Source organism: Somniosus microcephalus, chromosome 19 (assembly GCF_052327205.1).
Source record: "Somniosus microcephalus isolate GS21.2 chromosome 19, FLI_Smic_1.0, whole genome shotgun sequence".
NCBI classification, from domain to species: Eukaryota; Metazoa; Chordata; class Chondrichthyes; order Squaliformes; family Somniosidae; genus Somniosus; species Somniosus microcephalus.
The window spans coordinates 3,922,312-3,935,140 of NC_141005.1; the positions used below are offsets into that span (position 1 = coordinate 3,922,312).

At 48.3% G+C, this 12,829-nt stretch overlaps 1 protein-coding gene across 1 annotated transcript in view; it reads right to left on the bottom strand.

Annotated features, from left to right (window-relative positions):
• The window catches only part of dnah10 (dynein axonemal heavy chain 10), a 304,418-nt gene that overhangs the window by 250,905 nt on the left and 40,684 nt on the right, over nt 1–12,829 (bottom strand). Inside the window, exons 8-9 of the mRNA XM_086011825.1 lie at nt 2,951–3,181; nt 1,333–1,523 (exon numbers count right to left, since the gene is read on the bottom strand). Coding sequence (XP_085867951.1) covers nt 1,333–1,523; nt 2,951–3,181 — 422 coding nt within the window. The remainder of the gene's footprint in view (nt 1–1,332; nt 1,524–2,950; nt 3,182–12,829) is intronic.

A 12,829-nucleotide genomic window follows, 5' to 3' on the forward strand; every position in this document is an offset into this window, starting at 1 on the left:
CCCAAATTCATTCACTTACGGCGGGCTGAAACGTAGTAGACTGGGGAAAAGAAAGAGCTTGCTTTACATGACCTCAGGGTGTCCCAAAGCCCATCACAGTGCCTGTGAAGTGCTGTCACTGTTGTAGTGTAGGGAAATGCACCGGCCAATTTCTGCACAGCAAGGTCCCACAAACAGCAATGAGATTAGTGATGCCGGTTGAGGGATAAATGTTGGCCAGGACACCGGGAGAACTCCCCAGCTCTTCTTCGAAAGTGCCATGGGATCCACCAGAGAGGACAGACGGGGTCTCGGTTTACCATCTCATCTAAAAGACATCACCTCCAAGAAGGCAGCGCTCCCTCACGATTTTCTGATTCTGAGGCAGGAGCATTACCACTGAGCCATGGCCGAGACCTGGGAGCGTGCCGAGTCAAAAAGAAAGGTGAACAGAACAGGGTCATGTTCAGCTGACTATTCTGCCCACAGTCTCCCCAATCTACCGTCTCTCCAGATAGTAGAAGAGACTCAGTTGCTCCCCTGCCGTAATAGAAAGATTAGATTTTATCATCCCACTAAACCAGCGGGTCAGTTCAAGAGAAATCATTGAGAGAAATCAGTTACCAGTGAGTCAGCCCTGGAAAGTGGATATCATTCTTATCTGGTTACCTGTTTTCTTACTGTACCGTGCAGGAGTAACCAACGGTGTGAGAGCTGAAATCCCAGCTTTGTGCTATGAAACTCACCCATTCTCATGATTTTAAGAGTTTTCAAATGGGCTGCTAAATGGACCACTGAAATTTATGGGATCATGGGGAACTTCCAGGATCCCACTCCAGTGGCAACCATGAAAAAGGCTGCAACCCAGACCACAGATTAACAACAAAGTGCAAGCTAGCTGAAAAAAGAAGCTAAAGACTATCCTTCAGCAGTGCAATAATTCTGATGTTGCAATGTTCCCTGTTCACCATTGGCGGCCGTGCCTTCGGCCATCTTGCCCCATGCTCCTCCCTAAACCGTTCCTCCTCTCCACCTCCCTCTACCCCTTTAAGATGCTCCTTAAAATCTGCTTCTGTGACCAAGCTTTTGTTCACCCTTCCTAATATCTCCTTCTTGGGCTTGCCATCTATTTTTCTCCGATTATGCCTCTGAAAAGCACCTTGGGATGTTTTTCTATGTTAAAGACTCTGTGGAAATGCAATTTGCTGTTGTTGTCGTATAAAAGCATCTACTGAAAGTATTACTATAATAGAAGTAAAAAAAAAAAACAACAACAGTGAATAGATCAGATACTAACAAGTACACGTATTTCTATACATCAGTAGAACGCTGAATGTCACGGACGTTGCTTACTTGAATATAGTCCGCACACTGATTACTTTATGGACTCTTTCTGAAATCTCCCATGCAATCCGTTCCATAAGGGGCACCATTCGCTCATCCTTGTTGTAATGGCGAGAAATAATCCAAACCATCCTCAAGGCATTCATCATGGAAGGGATTGTATCCATGACGACTTGAAATCTTGTTCCATGTGACAGGTTCTAATAAACACGCATACATTTTAAAAATCATGTACTGCACAGTCGTATTATAAAGATGAACCTTGCTCACTGAGACCAGCGCAGCAGTTTTAATCAAGGCACGTAACAAAGGACGAAAGGATATCAGTGAACCAAAGAACAGCAAGCGTATCATTAAAAAAAAAAGCTTCTTGCAGCAAAACAAATGAGCGAGCCTTCACAAGAGTGTCAGATTTGCACAAGCATCTTTCACCTTGGAAAGAATCAAGGCATAACTACTTAGAAATCCTTCCATAGGAAATGATCAGCTTTGATTACTCTGGATCGCTCAGAAGCATGTCTTCACAAGCATGGCCACCGCTCAACTTGCCAAAAGTAGGCAAATAACGAGGAAGGAGCAGCAGAAGTAACTGAGGTGCTGAGCAGAGGGAGGCACTGTACTTGAACAGGGGAACGGGTTTGTTATACATTGGAAAAAGAGGAATTCAGCTACTCAAGGCCACCTCAAAGGGGGACTGAGATGGAAAACAAATGATAGGAATATTGGGAAGACAAAAAAAAGGTAAAAGACAGCCAGAAAATATTTAAAATTAAAGATAAAAGTATTATCACAGTCAGTAAAACGTGATGCAGGAAAACATATTATTTTCATTGTCAGTGCAGTTCTGAGGGAGTGCTGCACTGTTGAAGGTGTCGTCCTTCGATGAGGCATTAAACCGAGACCCCCATTTGCCCATCCAGGGGGCATAAAAGATCCCATGGCACTATTTGACGAAGAGCGGGGGAGTTCTCCCCGGTGTCCTGGCCAATATTTATCCCGCAACCAGCATCACTAAAAGACAGACTATCTGGTCATTATCAGATTGCTGTTTGTGGGACCTTGCTGTGCGCAAATTGGCTGTTGGGTTTTCCCTACATTACAGCAGTGACTACACTTCAAAAATACTTCATTGGCTGTAAAGTGCTTTGGAACGTTCGCAGGACATGATGGGTGCCATATAAATGGAAGTTCCTTCTTTCTATTGTCAAAATGGCCATCACTGCAAAATATCGGACAGCCAGCATAGTGAAAGGATGACTTTTACATGTTCAATTTCTTGGTCACTTTTACTGCCACTGTAACACGTGCTGCCTGAAAAGTGGAGTTAAGATGCAGAAATGGACAGCTGGAGTCAGTTCAGCTCAACCACCTCCAAATCAACAGCATGTTGGGTGCTGCAGATTATTGACAATATTAGTGATACTATCACCATAACCCTAAATGAAGTTTCTATAATGGCCTTGTGGAAGAGACTCTTGCCCGTGTAGTGTTCACGGAAGTAAGAGTACACCACTGTTCTTGACATAAGTCCATGTTATTTATCAATCGAGTCACTGGTAGAAGGGTATTTCAAGCCGATATCTTCAGGTGTCGATTATATTACACAAAGAATGCAATTCTTCTTTACCTTAAAATGACGTTCAAGGGTTGAAAGGAACCGGACATTGTCTGCAGCTTCCACATGGTACTTGGTGAGGTCAGTAATGATTAAATTGAGGTTCTGAATTAAACTTTGGTCAACTTTGCTCACAAAGTCAACAATCCGCTTCACCACGGGCAGTTTCAACTGTTCGCTGAGGGCACTGAGAGTAGCATTACGTTCACGCCAGAACTCGATCTCTGATAATGGACTCTGACCCTAAGGAAGAGATTCAGATATTACTTTGTGAAAAAGAAAAGTGCATTCTTGTCTTCGATCTTAACATGCCTGATAATAACAGAAGACAACACTTCTATTTAATGGAGAGTGTAAGTGTTCATTGCGCCAAGGACACAATCACCAAGTAGCGTGTGTATTTTACTGAAATGTCAGAGATTCTTTAAGGTTGGAAAGACAAATATCTTTATCCTCATCAGTCATTTCTGGTTACTGTGTTTGAACCATCCTGCTTTTTCTGTAAACACTCACCAACGTGACATGACAAATTTCCACTGCGTTGTAAGTCAAGGAGAAGTATGGGTGAGTGTGGGGGCTGTAATGGTTAACACTTTGATATCACGGTTGAAGTCCATGCAGAAGCAGCTTTGATAATCTAACAATTATTTCCATGCTGAATTCTAGCGCCACTTACTTTTTACCACTACATGTGTCAATCCACCCGCGGGGTTAGTGTCCATTTATCACTACATGTGTCAATCCACCCGTGGGGTTAGTGTCCATTTACCACTTCATGTGTCAATCCACCCACGGGGTTAGTGTCCATTTACCACTTCATGTGTCAATCCACCCACGGGGTTAGTGTCCATTTACCACGACACGTGTCAATCCACCCACGGGGTTAGTGTCCATTTACCACTACATGTGTCAATCCACCCGTGGGGTTAGTGCCCATTTACCACGACATGTGTCAATCCACCCACGGGGTTAGTGTTCATTTACCACGACATGTTTCAATCCACCCGCGGGGTTAGTGCCCATTTACCACGACATGTGTCAACCCACCCACGGGGTTAGTGTCCATTTACCACGACATGTGTCAATCCACCCACGGGGTTAGTGCCCATTTACCACGACATGTGTCAATCCACCCACGGGGTTAGTGTCCATTTACCACTTCATGTGTCAATCCACCCACGGGGTTAGTGTCCATTTACCACGACATGTGTCAATCCACCCACGGGGTTAGTGTCCATTTACCACGACATGTGTCAATCCACCCGCGGGGTTAGTGTCCATTTACCACTACGTGTCAATCCACCCACGGGGTTAGTGTCCATTTACCACGACACGTGTCAATCCACCCACGGGGTTAGTGTCCATTTACCACGACATGTGTCAATCCACCCGCGGGGTTAGTGTCCATTTACCACGACATGTGTCAATCCACCCACGGGGTTAGTGTCCATTTACCACTTCATGTGTCAATCCACCCACGGGGTTAGTGTCCATTTACCACGACATGTGTCAATCCACCCACGGGGTTAGTGTCCATTTACCACGACATGTGTCAATCCACCCGCGGGGTTAGTGTCCATTTACCACTACGTGTCAATCCACCCACGGGGTTAGTGTCCATTTACCACGACACGTGTCAATCCACCCACGGGGTTAGTGTCCATTTACCACGACATGTGTCAATCCACCCGCGGGGTTAGTGTCCATTTACCACGACATGTGTCAATCCACCCACGGGGTTAGTGTCCATTTACCACGACATGTGTCAATCCACCCATGGGGTTAGTGTCCATTTACCACGACATGTGTCAATCCACCCGTGGGGTTAGTGTCCATTTACCACTACATGTGTCAATCCACCCATGGGGTTAGTGTCCATTTACCACGACATGTGTCAATCCACCCACGGGGTTAGTGTCCATTTACCACGACATGTGTCAATCCACCCACGGGGTTAGTGTCCATTTACCACGACATGTGTCAATCCACCCACGGGGTTAGTGTCCATTTACCACGACATGTGTCAATCCACCCACGGGGTTAGTGTCCATTTACCACGACGTGTCAATCCACCCACGGGGATAGTGTCCATTTACCACGACATGTGTCAATCCACCCGTGGGGTTAGTGTCCATTTACCACGACGTGTCAATCCACCCACGGGGATAGTGTCCATTTACCACGACATGTTTCAATCCACCCATGGGGTTAGTGCCCATTTACCACGACATGTGTCAATCCACCCGTGGGGTTAGTGTCCATTTACCACGACGTGTCAATCCACCCACGGGGATAGTGTCCATTTACCACGACATGTGTCAATCCACCCGTGGGGTTAGTGTCCATTTACCACGACGTGTCAATCCACCCACGGGGATAGTGTCCATTTACCACGACATGTTTCAATCCACCCATGGGGTTAGTGCCCATTTACCACGACATGTGTCAATCCACCCGCGGGGTTAGTGTCCATTTACCACGACATGTGTCAATCCACCCACGGGGTTAGTGTCCATTTACCACGACATGTGTCAATCCACCCGCGGGATTAGTGTCCATTTACCACGACATGTGTCAATCCACCCGCGGGGTTAGTGTCCATTTACCACGACATGTGTCAATCCACCCATGGGGTTAGTGCCCATTTACCACGACATGTGTCAATCCACCCATGGGGTTAGTGTCCATTTACTACGACATGTGTCAATCCACCCATGGGGTTAGTGTCCATTTACCACTACATGTGTCAATCCACCCGTGGGGTTAGTGCCCATTTACCACGACATGTGTCAATCCACCCGTGGGGTTAGTGTCCATTTACCACGACATGTGTCAATCCACCCACGGGGTTAGTGTCCATTTACCACGACACGTGTCAATCCACCCACGGGGTTAGTGTCCATTTACCACGACATGTGTCAATCCACCCACGGGGTGAGTGTCCATTTACCACGACATGTGTCAATCCACCCACGGGGTTAGTGTCCATTTACCACGACATGTGTCAATCCACCCACGGGGTTAGTGACCAATTACCACGACATGTGTCAATCCACCCACGGGGTTAGTGTCCATTTACCACTACATGTGTCAATCCACCCGTGGGGTTAGTGTCCATTTACCACGACATGTGTCAATCCACCCACGGGGTTAGTGCCCATTTACCACGACATGTGTCAATCCACCCATGGGGTTAGTGCCCATTTACCACGACATGTGTCAATCCACCCACGGGGTTAGTGTCCATTTACCACTACATGTGTCAATCCACCCACGGGGTTAGTGTCCATTTACCACTACATGTGTCAATCCACCCACGGGGTTAGTGTCCATTTACCACTTCATGTGTCAATCCACCCACGGGGTTAGTGTCCATTTACCACTTCATGTGTCAATCCACCCACGGGGTTAGTGTCCATTTACCACGACATGTGTCAATCCACCCACGGGGTTAGTGTCCATTTACCACGACATGTTTCAATCCACCCGTGGGGTTAGTGTCCATTTACCACGACATGTGTCAATCCACCCGCGGGGTTAGTGTCCATTTACCACGACACGTGTCAATCCACCCACGGGGTTAGTGTCCATTTACCACGACATGTGTCAATCCACCCGTGGGGTTAGTGTCCATTTACCACGACATGTGTCAATCCACCCACGGGGTTAGTGTCCATTTACCACGACACGTGTCAATCCACCCACGGGGTTAGTGTCCATTTACCACGACATGTGTCAATCCACCCACGGGGTTAGTGTCCATTTACCACGACATGTGTCAATCCACCCACGGGGTTAGTGTCCATTTACCACGACATGTGTCAATCCACCCACGGGGTTAGTGTCCATTTACCACGACGTGTCAATCCACCCACGGGGATAGTGTCCATTTACCACGACATGTGTCAATCCACCCGTGGGGTTAGTGTCCATTTACCACGACGTGTCAATCCACCCACGGGGATAGTGTCCATTTACCACGACATGTTTCAATCCACCCATGGGGTTAGTGCCCATTTACCACGACATGTGTCAATCCACCCGTGGGGTTAGTGTCCATTTACCACGACGTGTCAATCCACCCACGGGGATAGTGTCCATTTACCACGACATGTGTCAATCCACCCGTGGGGTTAGTGTCCATTTACCACGACGTGTCAATCCACCCACGGGGATAGTGTCCATTTACCACGACATGTTTCAATCCACCCATGGGGTTAGTGCCCATTTACCACGACATGTGTCAATCCACCCGCGGGGTTAGTGTCCATTTACCACGACATGTGTCAATCCACCCACGGGGTTAGTGTCCATTTACCACGACATGTGTCAATCCACCCGCGGGATTAGTGTCCATTTACCACGACATGTGTCAATCCACCCGCGGGGTTAGTGTCCATTTACCACGACATGTGTCAATCCACCCATGGGGTTAGTGCCCATTTACCACGACATGTGTCAATCCACCCATCGGGTTAGTGTCCATTTACTACGACATGTGTCAATCCACCCATGGGGTTAGTGTCCATTTACCACTACATGTGTCAATCCACCCGTGGGGTTAGTGCCCATTTACCACGACATGTGTCAATCCACCCGTGGGGTTAGTGTCCATTTACCACGACATGTGTCAATCCACCCACGGGGTTAGTGTCCATTTACCACGACACGTGTCAATCCACCCACGGGGTTAGTGTCCATTTACCACTACATGTGTCAATCCACCCGTGGGGTTAGTGCCCATTTACCACGACATGTGTCAATCCACCCGTGGGGTTAGTGTCCATTTACCACTACATGTGTCAATCCACCCATGGGGTTAGTGTCCATTTACCACTACATGTGTCAATCCACCCACGGGGTTAGTGTCCATTTACCACTACGTGTCAATCCACCCACGGGGTTAGTGTCCATTTACCACTACATGTGTCAATCCACCCGTGGGGTTAGTGCCCATTTACCACGACATGTGTCAATCCACCCACGGGGTTAGTGTCCATTTACCACTTCATGTGTCAATCCACCCATGGGGTTAGTGCCCATTTACCACGACATGTGTCAATCCACCCACGGGGTTAGTGTCCATTTACCACTACATGTGTCAATCCACCCGTGGGGTTAGTGTCCATTTACCACAACATGTGTCAATCCACCCGTGGGGTTAGTGTCCATTTACCACGACATGTGTCAATCCACCCACGGGGTTAGTGTCCATTTACCACTACATGTGTCAATCCACCCGTGGGGTTAGTGTCCATTTACCACGACATGTGTCAATCCACCCACGGGGTTAGTGTCCATTTACCACTACATGTGTCAATCCACCCGTGGGGTTAGTGTCCATTTACCACGACATGTGTCAATCCACCCGTGGGGTTAGTGTCCATTTACCACGACATGTGTCAATCCACCCGTGGGGTTAGTGTCCATTTACCACGACATGTGTCAATCCACCCATGGGGTTAGTGTCCATTTACCACTACATGTGTCAATCCACCCACGGGGTTAGTGTCCATTTACCACTACATGTGTCAATCCACCCACGGGGTTAGTGTCCATTTACCACTACATGTGTCAATCCACCCGTGGGGTTAGTGTCCATTTACCACGACATGTGTCAATCCACCCACGGGGTTAGTGTCCATTTACCACTACATGTGTCAATCCACCCGTGGGGTTAGTGTCCATTTACCACTACATGTGTCAATCCACCCACGGGGTTAGTGTCCATTTACCACTACATGTGTCAATCCACCCACGGGGTTAGTGTCCATTTACCACTACATGTGTCAATCCACCCACGGGGTTAGTGTCCATTTACCACTACATGTGTCAATCCACCCGTGGGGTTAGTGTCCATTTACCACGACATGTGTCAATCCACCCACGGGGTTAGTGTCCATTTACCACTACATGTGTCAATCCACCCATGGGGTTAGTGTCCATTTACCACGACATGTGTCAATCCACCCGTGGGGTTAGTGTCCATTTACCACGACATGTGTCAATCCACCCACGGGGTTAGTGTCCATTTACCACTTCATGTGTCAATCCACCCATGGGGTTAGTGCCCATTTACCACGACATGTGTCAATCCACCCACGGGGTTAGTGTCCATTTACCACTACATGTGTCAATCCACCCGTGGGGTTAGTGTCCATTTACCACGACATGTGTCAATCCACCCACGGGGTTAGTGTCCATTTACCACTACATGTGTCAATCCACCCATGGGGTTAGTGCCCATTTACCACGACATGTGTCAATCCACCCATGGGGTTAGTGCCCATTTACCACGACATGTGTCAATCCACCCACGGGGTTAGTGTCCATTTACCACGACATGTGTCAATCCACCCGTGGGGTTAGTGTCCATTTACCACTACATGTGTCAATCCACCCATGGGGTTAGTGTCCATTTACCACGACATGTTTCAATCCACCCACGGGGTTAGTGTCCATTTACCACTACATGTGTCAATCCACCCGCGGGGTTAGTGTCCATTTACCACGACATGTGTCAATCCACCCACGGGGTTAGTGTCCATTTACCACGACATGTTTCAATCCACCCACGGGGTTAGTGTCCATTTACCACTACATGTGTCAATCCACCCATGGGGTTAGTGTCCATTTACCACTACATGTGTCAATCCACCCGCGGGGTTAGTGTCCATTTACCACGACATGTGTCAATCCACCCGTGGGGTTAGTGTCCATTTACCACTTCATGTGTCAATCCACCCATGGGGTTAGTGTCCATTTACCACGACATGTGTCAATCCACCCGTGGGGTTAGTGTCCATTTACCACGACATGTGTCAATCCACCCGTGGGGTTAGTGCCCATTTACCACGACATGTGTCAATCCACCCGTGGGGTTAGTGTCCATTTACCACTTCATGTGTCAATCCACCCATGGGGTTAGTGTCCATTTACCACGACATGTGTCAATCCACCCGTGGGGTTAGTGTCCATTTACCACGACATGTGTCAATCCACCCATGGGGTTAGTGTCCATTTACCACGACATGTTTCAATCCACCCACGGGGTTAGTGTCCATTTACCACGACATGTGTCAATCCACCCGTGGGGTTAGTGTCCATTTACCACTACATGTGTCAATCCACCCATGGGGTTAGTGTCCATTTACCACGACATGTTTCAATCCACCCACGGGGTTAGTGTCCATTTACCACTACATGTGTCAATCCACCCGCGGGGTTAGTGTCCATTTACCACGACATGTGTCAATCCACCCACGGGGTTAGTGTCCATTTACCACGACATGTTTCAATCCACCCACGGGGTTAGTGTCCATTTACCACTACATGTGTCAATCCACCCGCGGGGTTAGTGTCCATTTACCACGACATGTGTCAATCCACCCACGGGGTTAGTGTCCATTTACCACGACATGTTTCAATCCACCCGTGGGGTTAGTGTCCATTTACCACTTCATGTGTCAATCCACCCATGGGGTTAGTGTCCATTTACCACGACATGTGTCAATCCACCCGTGGGGTTAGTGTCCATTTACCACGACATGTGTCAATCCACCCGTGGGGTTAGTGTCCATTTACCACTTCATGTGTCAATCCACCCACGGGGTTAGTGTCCATTTACCACTACATGTGTCAATCCACCCGTGGGGTTAGTGCCCATTTACCACGACATGTGTCAATCCACCCGTGGGGTTAGTGTCCATTTACCACTTCATGTGTCAATCCACCCATGGGGTTAGTGTCCATTTACCACGACATGTGTCAATCCACCCGTGGGGTTAGTGTCCATTTACCACGACATGTGTCAATCCACCCACGGGGTTAGTGTCCATTTACCACTTCATGTGTCAATCCACCCATGGGGTTAGTGCCCATTTACCACGACATGTGTCAATCCACCCACGGGGTTAGTGTCCATTTACCACTACATGTGTCAATCCACCCGTGGGGTTAGTGTCCATTTACCACGACATGTGTCAATCCACCCACGGGGTTAGTGTCCATTTACCACTACATGTGTCAATCCACCCGTGGGGTTAGTGTCCATTTACCACGACATGTGTCAATCCACCCGTGGGGTTAGTGTCCATTTACCACGACATGTGTCAATCCACCCGTGGGGTTAGTGTCCATTTACCACGACATGTGTCAATCCACCCACGGGGTTAGTGTCCATTTACCACTTCATGTGTCAATCCACCCGTGGGGTTAGTGTCCATTTACCACGACATGTGTCAATCCACCCACGGGGTTAGTGTCCATTTACCACTACATGTGTCAATCCACCCGTGGGGTTAGTGTCCATTTACCACGACATGTGTCAATCCACCCACGGGGTTAGTGTCCATTTACCACTACATGTGTCAATCCACCCACGGGGTTAGTGTCCATTTACCACTACATGTGTCAATCCACCCGTGGGGTTAGTGTCCATTTACCACGACATGTGTCAATCCACCCACGGGGTTAGTGTCCATTTACCACTACATGTGTCAATCCACCCATGGGGTTAGTGTCCATTTACCACTACATGTGTCAATCCACCCATGGGGTTAGTGTCCATTTACCACTACATGTGTCAATCCACCCACGGGGTTAGTGTCCATTTACCACAACATGTGTCAATCCACCCACGGGGTTAGTGTCCATTTACCACTACATGTGTCAATCCACCCATGGGGTTAGTGTCCATTTACCACGACATGTGTCAATCCACCCATGGGGTTAGTGTCCATTTACCACTACATGTGTCAATCCACCCATGGGGTTAGTGTCCATTTACCACGACATGTGTCAATCCACCCACGGGGTTAGTGTCCATTTACCACGACATGTGTCAATCCACCCGCGGGGTTAGTGTCCATTTACCACGACATGTGTCAATCCACCCATGGGGTTAGTGTCCATTTACCACGACATGTTTCAATCCACCCACGGGGTTAGTGTCCATTTACCACGACATGTGTCAATCCACCCGTGGGGTTAGTGTCCATTTACCACTACATGTGTCAATCCACCCATGGGGTTAGTGTCCATTTACCACGACATGTTTCAATCCACCCACGGGGTTAGTGTCCATTTACCACTACATGTGTCAATCCACCCGCGGGGTTAGTGTCCATTTACCACGACATGTGTCAATCCACCCACGGGGTTAGTGTCCATTTACCACTACGTGTGTCAATCCACCCATGGGGTTCGTGCCCATTTATTTACCTAAGCCTGAACGAATGTTTGTCGTTCTCGACAATGCAGTAAGCAGGTTGTGCCAGTGAAGGAAACTGAAGCAAAAGAGAGATTGTTCCTGGTGTAGCAGCACAGATATGACAATCACTGGGAAATGAAACATTTGGTTCCGTGAGGGCAGTATAATCATAGAAATTTACAGCACAGAAGGAGGTCATTTGACCCATCTTGTTCGTGGCGGCTGACAAAGGGCTATCCACCCTAAACCCACTTTCCAGCACTTGGTCCATAGCCTTGTAGGTTACAGCACTTCAGGTGCATATCCAAGTACATTTTACATGTGATGAGGGTTTCTGCCTCTACCACCCTTTCAGGCAGTGAGTTCCAGACCCCTCTAGGTGAAAAGATTTCTCCTCAAATCCCCTCTAAACCTCCGACCAATTACCTTAAATCAGCATCACAGAAATCACAGAAATCCCAGAACCCCACAGTGCAGATAGAGGCCATTTCGGCCCATCAAGCCTGCACCGACACATATCCCACCCGATCCCCGTAACCCCTACACCAACACATATCCCACCCGATCCCCGTAACCCCTACACCAACACATATCCCACCCGATCCCCGTAACCCCTACACCAACACATATTCCACCCTATCCCCGTAACCCCTACACCAACACATATCCCACCCTATCCC